Below are 18,676 nucleotides of genomic sequence, written 5' to 3'. Positions count from 1 at the left end.
TAGCAACAGGTATTTAGAGGTGAGTAAAAAAAAATTTTTTTTGCCAATTTTTTTTTTTTTTTAAGAATTTGAAGCAACTTTTATTTTTTTTTTATTTTTTTTGGTGGCAACACCACTTTAAGCAAAAGACAACTGGGCAGAGCTGACACTACTCAGCCCTAAACAGTCATTTAGGAGCCGAGTGCATCTCTGGCAGATCAACAGGATTTTCTATACTTGCAGGGCCTTTGCAGAGATATAGAGTATCTCACAATAGTGAGTACACCCCTCACATTTTTTTGTAAATATTTTATTCTATCTTTTTATGTGACAACACTGAAGAAATGACACTTTGCTACAATGTAAAGTAGTGAGCGTACAGCTTGTATAACAGTGTAAATTTTCTGTCCCCTCACAATCATTAATGTCTAAACCGCTGGCAACAAAAGGGAGCACCTAACCTTCTCTATACTGCTAGCACCCAACCTTTGGTCAAGTGTAGAGCCAATTTTGTTAAAGATTGTGGTTGCATCCAACCTTCTCTTATGCTATCTACTTTTGGTAAAGTCTATACCGCCCCTGTTGGCAACTTTACCATGGATGCATGCAAATAAATCTGCTGATCAGTCAAAATGTTCACCCAAACCTCATTAGAGTCAATGAATTACAGTGCACCTGGAAAAAATTAGTGCTTCACTTTTTCCACATTTTGTTATGTTACAGCCTTTATTACATAAGGGATTCAATTCATTATTTTCCTCAAAATTCTACAATCAATACCTCATAATGACAACATGAAAAGTTTGTTTGAAATCTTTGCAAATTTATAAAAAAAAATAAAAAAAATCCATGTACACAAGTATTTACAGCCTTTGCTCAATACTTTGTTGAAGTACCTTTGGCACCAATTACAGCCTCAAGTTTTAGTATGTTGCTACAAAAGATGTTCAAATCGGGTTCAAGTCTGGGCTCTGGATGGGCCACTCAAGGACATTCACAGTTTTCCCATAACCACTCCTTTGTTATCTTGGTTGTGTGCTTGGGGTCGCTGTTCTGTTGGAAGATGAACCTTCGCCCCAGACTGAAGTCCAGAGCGCTCTGGAGCAGGTTTTCATCAAGGATGTCTCTGTACATTGCTGCATTCATCTTTCCCTCAATCCAGACTAGTCTCCCAGTTCCTGCTTCTGAAAAACATCCCCACAGCATGATGCTGCCACCACCATGCTTCACTGTAGGGATGGTATTGACCAGGTGATGAGCGGTGCCTGCTTTCCTTGACACTTGCAACTCAGGCCAAAGAGTTCAATCTTTGGTTCATCAGACTAGAAATTTTTGTTTCTCATGGTCTGAGAGACCTTCAGTTGCATTTAGGCAAACTCCAGGTGGGCTGTCCTATGCCTTTTACGGAGTTGTGGCTTCCGTCTGGCCACTCTACCATACAGGCCTGATTGGTGGAGTGCTGCAGAGATGGTCGTTCTTCTGGAAGATTCTCCTCTCTCCACAGAGAAACTTCTTCCATTTACAGATGGTGGCCACTGTGCTCATCGGGACCTTCAATGCTGCAGAAATGTTTCTGTAACCTCAATAAAATCCTGTCTCGGAGGTCTACAGACAAATGCTTGGACTTCATGGCTTGGTTTGTGCTCCGACATGCACTGTTAACTGTGGGACCTTATATAGATTGGACACGATTTTGAATGGCACACCTATCAACTGATTTACCACAGGTGGACTCCAATAAAGTTGTAGAAACATCTCAAGGATGATCAGTGGAAACAGGAGGCACCTGAGCTCAATTTTGAGTGTTGTGGCAAAGGCTGTGAATGCTTCTGTACATGTGATTTTTTTCTCACTTTTAATACATTTGCAAGGATGTCAAACTTCTTTTACATTGTCATTATGGGGTATCGTTTGTAGAATTTGGAGGAAAATAATGAGTGCAATACATTTTGGAATAAGGCTGTAACAGAACAAAATGTGGAAAAAGTGAAGCGTGGCGAATACTTTCTGGATGCACTGTATGTTGCCAGGAGCTCCCAATAGCGCCCACCCCCCCCCCCCCAAAAAAAAAAATCCTTCACAATGTAGTATTTATAACAACTGCAGAAGAAAAGCATAAAGCAGACCTGTACGGTTTGATCTTGCTTACCAAACAGACACTATGCCATATTTTCATCTTTTCCAGAAAGAGGACTGCAGTTATTCATGTTCCAGATCCAGTCTAATGTTCACACACACAGAACAACAAGCTTGCAGAGACCTGAGTAAAACTGAATATGGAGGGTATGCATATGCAGTCTCTTAAATTTGTGAGCAGTGTCAACACACACATTTCACACCCATTGACAATATGTTATTATATGCACAATAAAAGTTTCAATCAGTAAGATATTTCCTTAGCTTGCAATACTGTTTGTCTTGAATCCACAGAACTACCAACTGGCAAGAGAAGAAAGTATATATCTGCTGCCAACTGTCCTCATGAAAATCAGCGAAGTCACCCACTTTGCACATCCGGCACAGTTATAAACAGAAATATTGGTTTTCCAGCTTGTGTCCTAACACTGTAGCCCCATAAGAAGCATCAGTGTGCACATCCTTGCTCAGCTGCCTCCCGAAATTGGGACCTCTTGTCCCTTGTGGGAACTAAGATGGGACATAAGGGAGAACTTATGGGAAAACTGTTTCTCACACTGAGGACATGAATATGGAAGTTCACCGGCGTGGGCCTTTACATGTCTAACCATGGCCGATTTACTGGCAAAACCTCTCCCGCACTCTGAACAGGAGAACGGGCGAGCGCCAGAGTGGACTCTCTCATGCTTAACCAGGTCGGACTTGTTGGTAAAACCTTTGTCGCACTCAGAGCAGGAATACGGCCGATGACCAGTGTGTAGTCTCTCGTGCCTAATTAAGGCGGAGCGATTTGCGAAATCTCTTCCACACTCGGAGCAGGCGTAGGGGCGATCGCCTGTGTGGACTCTCTGATGCTCCTTCAGATGCGATCTTCGTTTGAAGCCTCTACCGCACTCAGAGCACAGATGCGGTTTAACGCCCGTGTGGCCTCTCTGATGTTGGACCAGATTGGCTCTGTGAGAAAAAGACTTCCCGCACTCTGGACAGGAGAATGGCCTCTCCCCGGTGTGACTCTTCTGGTGCCTTAAAAGGCCTGACTTTGAAAAAAAACATTTCCCACACTCTTCGCACGAGTAAGGCTTCTCTCCCGTGTGAGATCTCATGTGAGCAATAAGCTGTCCTCTTTGGATAAAACGCTTTCCGCATTCGGAACAGGAAAACGGCTTGTCCGGCCTGTGAGTTAATTCATGGAGGTCGAGAACAGACTTCTGTCTAAAACATCTCCCGCACACGGTACAGGAATATGGCCGCTCTCCTGTGTGAACTCGTTTATGTATGGTAAGAGTCCTCCTCCAAGAAAAACACTTACCGCAGTCAGGACATGAATAGGACTTTATTCCCGTGTGAATTTTTTCATGCATGATTAGATAGGACTTACAAGAAAAACATTTCCCGCATTTTGAACATGAATACGGTCTCTCCCTTGCGATAGATCTTTGGCCCAAATGACATTCTGTTCTTTCCACTAAACATTCAGCGCATGGGGAGGTCTCACACCCAGCATGAGCTGCCAGATTGGCAACATTGTGATCAGATGGCAGATTTGCGCTATGAATTGCAGGATCAACCTTTACGATAATGTGGCTTTTATCTGAGGAATCGAACGTGACTTCATCCTCCTCTATCTCACCATCTGGAGAGATCATTCGATGGGATCTCATGTTATTTCTCCTGCGTCTTCCATCTAAAAAGGAAAAAATAAATAAAATAAATGGTAAAAATAACGAATTAAGGTGCAGGAAATGGACAGTTGGATGCAGTTAAAGCAGTAGTACCACTGTTTTTTTTTAACCTGCAAGGAAAAGCCATAATGCACTAGTATGCATCGCGTGAAAACTTGCCTCAGAACAAAGCCCTTCCAGCAGCGAGCGGTCACTGCCGACAAGGATTCTATTTTCACCCAGTTTTACTTCTGGGTTTGTGGACTCCGGCTTTGCGAGTGGCCAGAGCCGCGATGACGTCTCCCGTGCGGGAGCCGGCACAGGACTCTGAAGGGACGGTGATGTAACTGGCTGCATGTACAGTACACATCTCCTAGACAGTGAGTGTTTAGGAGATATTTACAGTACTTATAGGCAAGTCTTATTATAGGCTTACCTATAGGTACAAATTATGCATGGAAGTTTTCAGTCCACACCCATGTGGAGCTTCCACTACGGAGTGTTATTTACTTTTAAAAAGAGACCCTGTCACCAGCCTTGCAGGGAAAAGCACAACAACAAAAATAAAGTTAATTTGAAATGCTTACCTACAGCATTTTTCCTTTCCATAAATCCGTTTTCATTGATTTGCTATTCCAGGAGGCGTCAATTCTCTAGAACAGATCTCTCCCTCCTTGCTTGTTATAGCCCTCTCCTCTACTGGAATTGTCCAAACTACTGTTTTTTGCTGGCCCAGCTCCTCCACCCCTCCCATCACCTCCCTACCTAGCCTTTAAAGCTGATCTCCAGCTACAGTAGACAGCCTTATGTTCCAGTTGTGGGACACAAACATCTCGTTGCATACCCAGAATAAAAATTGAGCCAGGCCGAGTGCTGCCCTGGTATTGATAGGCAGCTTTGTATTCTCTGAATAAGTACAAAGCTTCATCTGATTGGCTGGGGCGTGGAGATTGTGACATCATCTGCCTGCCTCTCCACCTCACCGAACCAGGAAAAGCATTGACTACATTCAGAGAATACAAACCTGCCTATGAATGGCTGACATGGTGTGGCATGGGAAGTTTGCATTCCACAGACAGAACACAGTGCTTTTTATTGTATGTAGCTGAGGCTACATGCAGTTTTATACAGTGCACCCAGCGGACGCACCTGTTAGTGTTGGAAAGTTTGTTTGGGCCAAAAACTAGCTAAAGCAGAACTTCAGCCCTAAAGGGAAGTTCTGCTTTTCTGCTTCCTCCGACACCCCCCCCCCCTTTAACTTTTGGACACTTAGGTGATCCGAGTGGAAGTTGTGCCCACCTCTGTGCAGAGCCTCTTGAGACACATGACAGGTCCCAGGAGGCTGTGGGACCATTCACGGGGCGCAGTGCGACTCGCACATGCAAAGTAGGGAGCAAGCTGTGAATCTGAATGAGTCACAGTCGGCTTCCTATAGTAAGGATGGCAGCACCAGGGACCCAAAGACCAGCGAAGAACCAGCCCAGGTGAGGACAGCACTGCACCCCTGGACAGGTAAATGTCCTATTAATAAAAGTCAGCAGCTACAGCTTTTGTAGCTGTTGACTTCATTTTTGTGTTTGAGGGGCACAATAGAAGAACCTCTTAAAGCGACAGTAAAACTGGAGATCAGCTTAAGGCCACTTTCACACGTTCGGGTCCGCCTGTTAGTTTTTCAGATGGACCCGTTTGGGCCATCCATTGTCCTCTATGGGTAGGTGGATGTCGTTCGCCATCCATCCAGTGGGTCGGATTGAAAGAAAACAGACAGCCTGTCCATTTTCTTCCAATTTCCCCATTGAGAGCAGGACTGACAGGTCCATCTCTGCACAGTGAGTGGAGACGGACCCGTCATCAGCCTGCGGCGATCCCCACCGAGCAAGCAGAGCCTGTCAAAACGGATCCGCCCCGTGTGAAAGGGACTTTAAAGCCGAAGTTTAGTAAACAAACAAAAAAAAAGAAACACTTTTTAAAAAATAATCAGCGCAAGAGACATTACCTAATGTCAATGTGATATGTCCCTTGCACTGCTGCCTCGTTGAAATCTTCCTCCTCCAATCCCCCGCCATTGTAATCTTCTGGTGCGTTGGGGGTTATTAGAGCCAGTGTACCTGTCATAGGCACACATCAAGAGTGCGTGCCAACTATGTCTGCCCTTTCCACCCTCCCTCCTCCTTTCATAGAAGCTGCACCATAGCTTCTATGAATGAAAAATGGTTTATGAATGGAGAAGGCAGACCTTTTACAAGTCCACCCATCTTCCCATTCATAGATCATTTTTCATTCAATGGCAGGGCAGTTCGCATGGCAGCAATTGTCAGATCTCAGTTTTGAGAAAGTAAATAAAGCTAAAAGAAGGAGAGAATATAAAATAGTTTTTTTGGGTAAGCCTGTTTAACCACTTCAATACTGTGCACTTTTACCCCCTTTCCAGCTCAGGCCAATTTTCAGCGCTGTCATACTTTGAATGACAATTGCGCGGTTACGCTACACTGTACCCATATGACATTTTTATAATTTTTTTTCCACACAAATAGAGCTTTTTGGTGGATATTTAATCGCCACTGTGTTTTTTTTTATTGTTTGCTAAACAAAAAAGATAAAAAAAACAAAAACATTTTTCTTAAGTTTCGGTTATAAAATTTAGCAAATAAGTAATTTTTCTTCTTCACTGATAAGCTGCACTGATGGACATGGATAGGTGACACTGATGGGGCTGCACTGATGATCAGAGCCCCGATTATTATTATTATTATTATTATTATTAAGTAAAAACCTGTCACAATTGCCGGTTACCGGCTCTCGTCTCCTTATGCAGTGACAGCGCGAGGAAAGGAAAGGACGATAACTGGTAAGACACAGCTGATCACATGGTAAAGGGCCGCTGAGAATGTCCCTTTACCCCGAGCTGTGATCAACTGTGTCTGAAGGACACATCGGTCACAGAGCACGCTGGTTGAGCGCCCTAGACGGCGCACGTTGTTCTTGGAGGACGTCAATAAATACCCTCCCAGAACAAGACAATGGCACTGTAGACATCTTTTGGGTATAGCGCAGTCGGGAAGTGGTTGATTAAAACATTTTACCGAAAAATTGTTCCACCCTTCAAAATGTAGGTATTGGTTGTCACCGTCCTTGTTATATCAACACTAAACTTTTATACCCTTTAGTGCGACTTTGTCGGCAACCACTCGGAAAAAGAAAAATGTTTATCGTTTTCTGAGTGGTTGCCGACAAATTGCCACTAGAGATATATAAAAGTTTAGTGTGATTATAACATTTTAAAGCACATTTTCAATGAGAAAAAATAAATAAAAAATACCTTTACACTTCAACCTTGGTACCTAGTTTATAAATAAAAAAACACACACACACACACACACACACACACACACACACACACACACACACACCCCAAAACCTTAAAGTGATTAAATAAAAAAAAAAAAAAAAAAAAAAACACAACCACAAGCTTTTACAAATAACAAAACACGTTATACTTACCTCCTCTGTGCAGTTGGTTTTGCACGGAGCAGCCTCAATCCTCCTCTTCCCAGGTCCCTCTTTGCTGCTCCTAGTCCCTCCCTCCTTTGAGTGCACCTCAGCCGGCAGCTTGCTACAGGTGTCACCCAAGCCGAGTCAGAGCTCCATGTATCCATTCAGACATGGAGCCCTGACCAGGCCCCACCCCCTCTCCCCTCGATTGTCTGACTGACTGACAGCCACGGGAGCCAATAGCGCCGCTGCTCTGTCTCAGCCAATCAGGAGGAGTGTACTGGATGGCTGAGGGGATTGTGGACATTGCTGGAGAGAGAAGGAGCTCAGGTTGGGGAGGCTGCTAAAACCTTCTGCCTTTACAAGTCCTTTAAGTACCTACCTAAACGTGACACATGTGACATCCGGGATTCATGTTTTCCTTCTTTTTGCGTCACTAGTGGAAGGGTCTCATATGCAGCGTCCATGTTGCCACCTGTTGATGTGAAAATTGCTGTCGGAAGGGCCCATCACAGGGTCCTGCAGAATTTAGAAGTCACACAAGGGTTGGATGGAAGACTGGTCAGTCGTGCCGGTGCATAGAATAGAGGCTGATGGCTCCTGACTCCCCCATTGGGCACATACTGTCCCCCCATTATGGTCTACTGACAGAGGAGGGGGGAGGAGAAGAGATTGTTGTAGTGACTGAACACAGAGAATCTGGGACTCTTCTCTGGATTGACACTGTATTCACACCTGAGGGAGGCAACACATTTGGCACCAAAGTAGCTTTTCTGAGTTTAATGTATTACTCACCTATGGTGATATATGGAGACATTTCCTCCTCTTCCTCCTTTTGAATTACTTGTGGTTCCTCCTCTTCATGTTTGACCTCTGTCTGAGTGGCTCTGGTGTCTGTGAATAAAGATGAGAGTGAAGCCCCCTGTAATGAGATGCATCAAAACAAGAAGCACACACATTGTTTCAGGCAGCAAGGGTTTAGTACTCACCTATGCCAGTCTCTACAGGTATGTCATCTTTCTCAATTTTAATTTTCAGAATTTTCCCCTCTTCATCTTTGACATCTTCCTCAGTGGCTCTGGTGTCTCCAAGGTCTGAATAAAGAAGATTGAAGAAGAATAAAGCAACCTATACTGGAGATATATTTTAACTAAATTAAAAAAAGGCTAACTGATGTATGCACCCCTGCCAATGTTACATGTTTTGTCTCAACCCTCTAACTACCAATTTTGCAGGATAACTTGGTCCGTTAACCAGTTCCCGACCGGCGCACACCAATGTACGTCGGCAGAATGGCATGGGCAGGCATATTGGCGTACAGGTACGTCCAATCTTAAATGCTGCCCTGCCATCGGCTCGCACGCCGGTCGGGACTCCCATGATTCCGGTCGTGGGTCCCGCGGACTCGATCGCCACGGGCATACCCGCGATCGTCTCACAGGGCGGCTGAACTGGGAGATGCCGTTGTAAACAGCATCTCCCCGTTCTGCCTAGCAACAAGTGACGCTGATCTCTGCTCCATGTGATTGGAGCAGAGATCAGTGTTCACTAAAAGAAAGCCCAGCCCCCAACAGTTAGTAACACACCCCTAGGAACACTTAACCCCTACACTGCCACCCACTGGTTAACCCCTTCACTGCCAGTGTCATTTACACAGGAATCACTGCATTTGGATAGCAGTGGTTGCTGTATAAATGACAATGGTCCCAAAAATGTGTCAAAAATGTCCGATGTGTCTACCATAATGTCGTAGTCACAATAAAAATTGCTGATCGCCGCCATTACTAGTAGAAAAAAAAAAATATATATATATTAATAAAAATGCCATAAAACTATCCCCTATTTTGTAAACGCTATAACTTTTGCGCAAGCCAATCAATAATCACTTATTGTGATTTTTTTTACCAAAAATATGTAGAAGAATACGTATTGGCCTAAAACGGAGGGAAATTTTATTTTTTTTTATATATTTTTGGGGGATATTTATTATAACATAAAGTAAAAAATAATGTTTTTTTTTTCAAAATTGCCGTTCTATTTTTGTTTATAGCGCAACAAATAAAAACCGCAGGGGTGAATAAATACCACCAAAAGAAAGCTCTATTTGTGGGAAAAAAAAGAACGTCAATTTTGTTTGGGAGCCACGTCGCACAACCACGCAATTGTCAGTTAAAGCGGCGCAGTGCCGAATCACAAAAAGTGGTCTGGTCTTAAGCCAGCAAAATGGTCTGGTCTGTAAGTGGTTAAAGAAAATAAAAACAAAAACGAAAACCTCCAAAAAAAAAAAAAAAAACAGTCTGGCAGGATCAGCAGGCAAAAATAAGTAAGAAAAATGCCTAAAAAAGAAAACAAATGCAACCAACACTTTTGAGGACTGCAAGCTGCAATATAGTACATTTTGCTTTTGGGTTTGGATATGCTTGAAGCCCCCTGTACTGAGATGTATGAGAGACCCCAGAGAGTGTGTGTGTGGGGGGGAGACTGGTCACGTCTCTTGGCTGGTAACACACAATGACATGATGTGAGGAGGAGATCCGGAGTCTAATAGAGGCTGATGGCTCCTGACTCCCCCACTGGGCACATACTGTCCCCCCATTACTGTCTACTGACAGAGGAGGGGGGGAGAAGAGATTGTTGTAGTGACTGAACAAGGAGAATCTGGGACTTGTTTCTGGACTGTGACTGCATTCACACCTGAGGGACGCAACACGTTTGGTGCCAAAGTAGCTCATGTACCTTTTTTTGGCATTGAGTCAAGCGAGTTTTTGCATTTTTTTTTTTAATGGCACCACAAGCTCATTTCTGCTACATTCAGATGTGAATGCACTCTTAGCTTTTATTACTCACCTGTATGGATCTCTGGAGAAAATTCTAGGTCATCATCCCTTACAGATGGCTCTCCTACTTCCTCTTTAACTTCAACTTTAATAGTAAATAGGTTTTTACCCTGAATAACACAGAACACAAACAGCAGATTGCATAATCCTAAAATGACCAGAAAATACAGATAATAAAGAGTAGACTGATGAGTGTCAATCACATCTACCTGATCCTCCTGAGGGATCTCCTGATGTTCCTGTGTGGAGTCCCGGGAATACAGAGGACGGGGACATCTCTCTGGGGGATTTCTGTTACTGGATCCATCTGTAGGAAACACACACACTGACTGAAGAGATTGATTCTATGTCTTTGTGTCAGAGAATGTACGTATCTTGGTGCAACCCCAATACCAGTGGGGGCTGGTGCTCAATTTTTTTTTTTGCGGGGCGCGCAAACAAACTGAAAATTGCAGCCTCACTGTGCCCACCTAAAGTTGCCACTGTGACCCCCTCACACCCCCCTCCCCCACCCTGTCTTGGTTTCGGGTCAGGCAGTAGGTGACGGCAGTGAGCTGTGGAACCTTGCAGCGGTTCAGACAGCAGCTCCTGTGTCCTCCATTCGTCTCCTCCCCTCCTCCTGCTAGGCATCCAATCACAGCGCCTGTCCTTTCAGCCAATCAGGTAACAGACCCGCGCTTATGGCTCTAATCAGCTGCTTCAAAAGAACACCCCCGCCGCAATTCAGGTGCCCCAATGTCCCAAAGGGAGGGGCCGGGTACCTGAATAGGGGCGGCAGCGTGCCCATGGATAGATTCATGCAATGCAATGGGGGGGGGGTGGCTGGAGAGAGGGGGCGGCGCCCATGCACCCTTAATGGACACACCACAACTGCTCAATACTCTTCTCTCCTTTACAAGAAATGAAAGTCTCCTCTTACTCGGTGATCTGAGGGGTGGCCGGTTCTCCATCATGAAGTCCTTGTTTTCTTCTAACTCCTTCACCTCCTCCTCTGATGAGAAGCAGATGGTGACATCCTGGAACAAACAATAAAACGGTCACCATCCAGACACATCCCTCGTCTGTTACTGGATAATGTCCCAGAATTCCCAGAATCCTCCTCACCTCTCCTGTCAGCAGCTCTGTGATCTTACATGTGACATCTAGAATCTTCCTATTGTTGTTTTTATCAGTTATCAGAGCACGAGGAGAAATCATGTGTCTGGTTGTTGTATGGTCAACAGAGGTCTTCTTCACCACTATGTAATCCTATATGTGATAAATACATATTACTAAAAATGTTACTCAACTCACAACAAAGTTTTGGAACTCTTATTTTAATAAAATAATTAAATCGCATCTCTCTAGTTGGATATGTGCTTTATACATAGAGATAAAAGCAATGTCATGTGACCTCCCAGAATCCCCCTCACCTCTCCGGTCAGGTCTGTGTTTTATCAATAGAGATAAGAGTGATGTCATGTGACCTCCCAGAATCCCCCTCACCTCTCCGGTAAGAAGGTAGATAATCTCCAAGGTGAAGTTTAATATCTTCTCCGTCATCATCCTCTCCTCATTCATGGTCTGTGGATCAGTCATGGCTGCAGTACTGGACTCTGGTTATAAAGCAATATATATGTAATAAATAAGGGGTCATGGTTGGTCAGGAATAGTCCTCCACACATTACAAGCAAAGTAAAATAGTCATGCTTGTGACTCTCGTAATGCCACATGGGACTTGTGGTTCCATAACAGCTGGAAGGCAAAAGTTTGCCTACTCCTGCTTTAGAGCGAGAACAATGATAACATTTTCCAAAAAGTATCTGGACACTCTTAAACATGGGAATATAATTAAAACACCGCCATGAAAATTGGTGGCAGAACATGCTGTACTGAAGACCTCAGTGGCTACAAATGGTAGGTAGGTCTAATTTATAGTCTGCACAGAGCTCTGGCCTAAACCCAACACAAACCATGATCTTGTCTACCAACATCAGTATTGAGCTTCACCAAAGCCCAAACCTGGGAACCTTTAGGAAACAGCGAGCCCAAGATGCCTGTGGGTACTGGAGTGACATGTGATACTCTAAACCAGGGCTTCTCAACCAAGTTTCCATGGAACCCCAGAGTTCCTAAGGGTTCCTTGACCAATGTGCAATTTCTGCCTCTTAGATAAGTTCCCACTGACACCATTGATCTCTTTAGCCATCTATAAGGGGGTAATTCATCCCAATGACCACAAGTGTAAAGAGCATTCTTTTTTACTGACCGCCACACTAATGCAGGGGGTCTTCATACTTTCTAAACAAAGGGCCAGTTTACTGTTCTTCAAACATTAGGGGGGGGGCAGACTGTGGCTATTGTGTGTAGGAAATGTCCCAGCAGCAGTGGGAGTTAACAATGCCCCATCTTTGGTGTCAGTAAGAAAAATGTAGTCTCATCGCTGGTGTAATTGGGAGGAATTGTGCCCCATCACTAGTGTCATTGGGCAGAACTGTACCCTATTGGGGACTTTGCCAGGAATTGTGTCCCAATGTTGGTGTCATTGGGAGGAACTGTGCCATGCCGTTGGTGTCATTGGTAGGAGTTGAGTCCCATTGATGGTATCATTGGATAAAATAGTGCCCCAAGGGCCAGATACAAGCAGGCAAAGGGCCACATCTGGCTCCTGGGCCAGTTTGTGGAGATCATTGCTCTAATGTATCATGCGTTGTAGATAGTTTTTTTTTTAGCAAGTGTTCCTTTGCTGCCAGCCTTTCAACCTTTTTACCCCAGAGGATCTCTTGAAATCATTTTCAGGTTTCCCTAGGGGTATTAGTCTGTTGGTGGTCATTGGGAAAATCCCTCTTGCATTGGTGGTGGCAAGTAGGAAGAATGCCTCCTTACAGGAATGGCCATTTTGACACCCATTGCAGTATTGTCACTGGCTCTGCCAAGTACTAAGCAGGCACCATCAGATGGGATTTCAGTTATACCCAGCTCAAGAAAACCCTAGCCTGGAGGAACCCTAGGGTTCCACGAAACCTTGGTTGAGTCTCAACAAACTGACATGACAGTATGTAGGCAAAAACATAGCATCCTATTCTGACATAAAAGGGGCAGCAATACTATACACAGACAACAAACCCACAAATACTAACATAAGCCAGCAGCAATAGGCCAATTGTTACAATACATGGCAACAAACAAGCAATTGTGGCAATGCATGGGCAACAAATGGGCAATTGTGAAGTGATAATAGGGGGCGCTGTGACTACTAAAATAGAAATATTCCAACATATGTAATTTGGCATCTGTTCACAAATTTATAAAACTATAATATACAGAAATTTAACTATGCAAAACACTGAGTATTATAAATAAAAAAAAGTCAATATTCGTCCGTAATTGTTCAAAAAATGAAAACGTGGTTGGTAAATCAATGTGTAAATATCCTCCACCGCTTGCAAACATAGAACACCCAAAGTGCTCTTGTAAAATTATCCAGTGCTGGAAACAGTTTATTTTACGTCACTTGATTTTTTTTCACTGTTTTTCACGGAAGATCTCTATAGATCTATTGTGGACCAAAGCAATTTGTATGCTGGTCAATTCATCGCTGCTAATCCCCAGTTGACCCTCGCCAGACATTGGAGACCTATTACGGTCTCCAAATTGAAGGGCTTCCTGGGCCTATCCCTCCTCATGAGCAGAGCTAAAAAGAGAATGCAGTCATATTGGTCCACTGACCCAATTCACCATATGTCCGTGCTCTCTGCCTCCATGATCAGGACACGATACGAGGAGATGTTGCAGTTCATGCATTTCGATGACAATGAACTCTGTCGTCCTCGGGTGACCCTGAATACGATTATTTCTACAAAATTTGGTCTCTTGTAAACCACTTCAACCAGCAGTCTGCAGCCTTGTTTACTCCCAATCAAGTTGTCTGCATTGATGAGTCCCTGATTAAGTTTTCTGGCCGCTTGTCATTCAAACAGTATCTTCTTAGCAAGCGTGCCAGATACAAGGTCAAGATGTATAAGCTCTGTGACAGGGCCACAGGCTATACATATAGTTTCATGGTTTACAAGGGAAGAGATAGTTACGTAGAGCTGGAAAACTGCCCAGACTACATAGGGAGGGCTGGTAAGATTGTGTGGGACTTGGTGTCACCCTAATTCAGAAAGGGGTACCATTTGTATGTGGGCAATTACTACACATGCGTGGCACTTTTGAGTCACTTGTTTGATCATGGAATTGGCGAATGTGGCACTGTGTGATCTAATTGCTGGGGCTTACCCCAGCAGTTTATAGATTCCCGTCTTAGGCTGGGGGAGAGAGCCTGCGTGAGATGATATAATTTGCTCGCTGTGAAGTGGAGGGATAATAAGCCCTTGTACACACGGTCGGAGATTCAGACAACCAAATCCGTCGGAGTAATTCCGACGGATTAATTCTGGAAGAGGTCCGGAAGTGATGTTGCATACACACGGTCGGACTAAGTTGTCGAAATCCGATTGTGCATAACATGATGGCGTTATTTTGTTAGGACGGGACTACGTTCAGGCTAGTAGCCAATAGCTTTGGTCTAGGAATTTGATCTGAGCATGCGTGGCACCTTGTCCGTCGGAGTAGGCTACACATGATCGGAGTATGTCCGATCGGAGCATTTTGTCGGAAAATATTTCCGGCAAGTTGGAAAAGTTGGTCTGACGGATATTCCCACGGAAAAAGTCCGATGCAAACCACACACAGTCGGAATATCCGACAAAACGCTCCGATAGGAAACATTCCGACGGAATCTCCGACCGTGTGTACAAGGGCTAAGAATGTTTTCGTTCCGTCTTCCCTTCACGCAGACACGACGGTCCAAATTCCTATGGTGACTGACATTGTGGAGAAACCCCTCTGTGTCCATGAATACAACCTTAACATTCTTAGCCCTTGTACAGTTATTGGCACTTATTCCAACTGGCTTTGCTGAATGTTTATGTGCTATACAAAGTTTCAGGATGAACTGGATCCTTCCTTAAATTCCAGGAAGAGATCATCACAGCCCTTCTGTTTCCAGGCGGCACTGTGGCCCAACTTCCCAATCAAAATGCATTGAGCCGGCTGTATGGGAGGCATTTTCCTGGTACCCCTACCCAAAGAAATCCCCAAAGAAGATGTTGTGTCTGTAGAAAGCATGGATATAGGCGTGACAACTGCTTTTATTGTCCCTCCTGACCAACATGGTCTTTGCATTGGTGAATGTTTCAAACGCGACCACAAACTAGTGGAGTATTAGCGTAGGGTACAGAATTGCATAGTCCTAGGCACACTTACACAGGGTCTCCCATTTTGAAAGACCCTAATCTGGAAAGTTTACAGTTTATATAAAAGTGAAAAAAATAAAAATTATATTAAATTAAAAAAAGCCAAAAATATTGTGGTTTTGTTTTTATTCTCTATTGTTCTGTCTTATGTTCGCTCTCTATTGTCCGCTCTGTTCTATATCTATTGTTCTCTCTCTATTGTTACTGTATTTTAAACTGTAATGTTTTATTTTTACTATGTTTTATTGTATTAGCTTTGCAGGTATAGTATGTCTTATGCCCTGTACACACGGTCGGACATTCCGACCACAAAATCCGTCTGATTTTTTTTCTGAAACTTGTGTTGCATACACGCGGTCGGACAAAGTTGTCGGAAAATCCGATCGTTCTGAACGCGGTAACGATCGTTGCATACGACAGGACTACGTAGAGGCCAGTAGCCAATAGCTTTTGTCTCGTAATTTACGCACTTTGTCCCTCAGAATTCTCCACAAACGATCGGACAAAAGTCTGATCGGATTTTGTTGTCGGAAAATGTTAGATCCAGCTCTCAAACTTTTTCCATCTGAATTTCCGATGGAAAAAGTCCGATAGAGCCCACACACGATCAGATTTTCCGAAAACATAATTTGATCTCACCATTTCTGTCTGAATTGCCGACCGTGTGTACAGGGCATAACGGTTATACTGTAATGTTACTTTGTTTTATTGTTAACCATCATTTGCTTAGCAGGTACACCACTCAGCTGCTGCACGGGTTTATTTATTCTGACAGAAACAGCATTTGCTCCCACGATACGTAAAGCCGTGACTCCAGCGCTGTAGGAGGTGATTTCACAACCACAGTTAAAAACACAAAACAAAGCAGATATTCAGCTGTAGCACTGACATATTTATCTTGACAGCAGCAACGTTTGATACAAAAATCAGCAACTCCAGCACTGTAGGAGGTGATTTCATCACCACAGTTAAAAAAAAAAAAAAAAAAAAAAAGAAAAAAGAAGGATTGGGCATGTATGCCCATCATTAGAAGTGGGTGGATGAAGGGCGGTATTCTAATGGTGGACATACCCACCGATCAATCTCTTTTTTGTTCAGCCCACAGGCTGCATGAAAAAAGAACATTACAACATATGCCCAATAAGGACCAGCAGCGAGTGGTTATACTAGAATGATGCCTGCAGGTTTAGGTATCATTTGTTTCAACTAGCGGTTGGCTTTCATGTAAAAGCAATCCTAGCAGCTAATTAGCCTCTAGACTGCTTTTACAATCAGTGGGAGGGAATATCCCCTTCCACCGTCTTCCATGGTTTTCTCAGGCTCTCCTGTCCCAACAGGGAACCCGAGAATGCAGCCAGTGGTTCCGTCCAGCTGACCATAGAGATGATTGGAGACCAGAACAGTTCCAATCATCTCTATGGGCTAAGAAACCGGAAGCTATAAACATTTCATGACTTGGGTTTCACCGGATATAAACAGCACCATTGGAAAATTGGTAAAGCATTTTATCACACTGATCTTGGTGTGGTCAGATGCTTTGAGGGCAGAGGAGAAATCTAGGGTCTAATAGACCCCCAATCTTTTTAATAAAGAGTTCCTGTCACTACCTATTGCTATCAAAAGGAGATATTTACATTCCCTGAGATAAAAATAAAAAAAAATGAAAAGGAACGGTTTAAAAATAAAAAAAAAAAGCTAAATAAATAAAGCACCCCTGTCCCCCCATGCTCATGTGCAAAGGCGAACACAAGCGCCGGTCTGGTGCCATATGTAAACAGCAATTGCACCATGCATGTGAAGTATCAACGCAGAGGTCAGATCGAGGGCAGTAGACCTCTGTAAAGCTAAAGTGGTAACCTGAAAAGGATTTTTACCACTTGACGGCTACAGCGCGGACCTGAATTTCCGGGAGACCATCATAGGATTTCTCCCCTTTGCACGCTGCTCCCTGCGGCACGGACACTCGGGTGATCACCAATCCCAGTAAGGGGCCGATCACAGACCCTTACCACGTGATCAGCTGTCAGCGTCTTCAGGATTTCTAAAAGGCATACAATTTATATTTTACTCCTCACTACCTATCACAGTTACAGAGGCCCTGAAATGTTCAGATAGCACAACACCCCCACCCCCCAAATGGCCCCATTAAAATTGTTGTTTTTTTGTTTTGTTTTTTTACCTGTAAACAAAACAATTTTAAAATGGCTCCAGGACTCTAAAAAGTGGTTCAGGGTTGGGGTTTGATTTTCCAGAAGTTGGAGGCAGATCAGGAAAGTTGTTCAAATTGGCTTGCTTGTTCCAGATGTGCGGCTGGCAGTACTGAAGCCTGAGGATCAGAATAAGTCAGGCAACTGGTATTTTCAGGAGATCTGCACCAGTGATTTCTATTACCCTCTGATGACAGGCGTCCTATCAGTACACTGGTCTGCCCGCTGTCATACCTTGCTATTGGCTTGTACCGCTACAGCTCCTGACCAGCAGTGAAAACAGATAGGCAACATTTCATGCCAAAGTAATAGGGCAACCCATTGTTTTGTGGCTTGACTATAACCAAGATTGGTTGCCCAACACTAACACCCCCCCTCTGTTGGTTCACATTGGTCACATCCCTCCTATAGCTGCAAGTTCCTCCCCAGACAGACAGCAATAACAACAAACATTGCCTCATCATACCTGTTTCAGCCTGGCCAACCCAGCCACACACAGCCAGAACTGCAGGGATAAATACACAAGAGACAGAGCAGGGCAATCTGACACCCGTCCCCCTTGTTTTTTTTTTTTTTTGGTCAATTCTACAACTTCCTGGTGGACCATGATAAAATGGCTGCGTTACTTCCTCAGGGCTACAAGAATATGGCTGCTCCGCTTATTTCCTGGCCCTCTTTCTGAGAACGTGTGGAATGCACACGACGGCCAGCAGAGGGCGCAGGTCGCCGCTCGCCGCTTGTAGACTCGTTTTAGCTCGTCTGCTGTCTACAACAAAATGGCGTCTGAGCCTCCTGCTTTGAGGACATTTTATTTCGGAGAATTATTTCTTTGTAGCTGAGGTGTATTTTTTACATCTGACCTCAAATGTGTGCCTAGGGATCATGAGGAGGTCATAATGCATACCTCCCAACATTTTGAGATGGAAATGTGGGACACCTACTAGCAAACGTATGTAGGCATAGGACACGCCCCCTGTCACGCCCCTTAAAGGGGGCATTACCAAAAAAAGGTTCATTAAATCCACAAGTGCTTTTTTTTTTACCACTACTATTCCTTTTTATTGTCTTTTAAAGTTGACAAATGC

General features: G+C 44.0%; 1 protein-coding gene across 2 annotated transcripts; it reads right to left on the bottom strand.

Annotated features, from left to right (window-relative positions):
* Positions 1-2,156: 2,156 nt before the first annotated feature.
* On the bottom strand, positions 2,157-18,199 carry LOC143973628 (uncharacterized). 2 transcript variants are annotated; one of them, XM_077474484.1, is made up of 9 exons: positions 18,058-18,199; positions 11,591-11,700; positions 11,210-11,353; positions 11,025-11,121; positions 10,315-10,412; positions 10,116-10,215; positions 8,258-8,362; positions 8,064-8,162; positions 2,157-3,799 (listed from the first exon to the last, which is right to left on the bottom strand). In XM_077474484.1, exons 2-9 carry the CDS (start codon positions 11,681-11,683, stop codon positions 2,583-2,585), a joined length of 1,953 nt encoding a protein of 650 aa, XP_077330610.1. In that variant the 5' UTR covers positions 11,684-11,700; positions 18,058-18,199; the 3' UTR covers positions 2,157-2,582. The 2 variants fall into 2 exon arrangements, with proteins under 2 accessions (XP_077330610.1, XP_077330611.1); XM_077474485.1 differs by lacking the exon at positions 11,591-11,700 and having other exon boundaries at positions 18,058-18,178.
* Positions 18,200-18,676: the final 477 nt, after the last annotated feature.

The sequence above is a fragment of the Lithobates pipiens genome, unplaced genomic scaffold, assembly GCF_037356315.1.
Source record: "Lithobates pipiens isolate NorthernLeopardFrog02 unplaced genomic scaffold, aLitPip1_a1.2 Scaffold_88, whole genome shotgun sequence".
Classification (NCBI taxonomy): domain Eukaryota; kingdom Metazoa; phylum Chordata; class Amphibia; order Anura; family Ranidae; genus Lithobates; species Lithobates pipiens.
The sequence above is the reverse complement of the archived record's forward strand: the minus strand, read 5'-3'. Positions and strand labels throughout refer to the sequence as shown.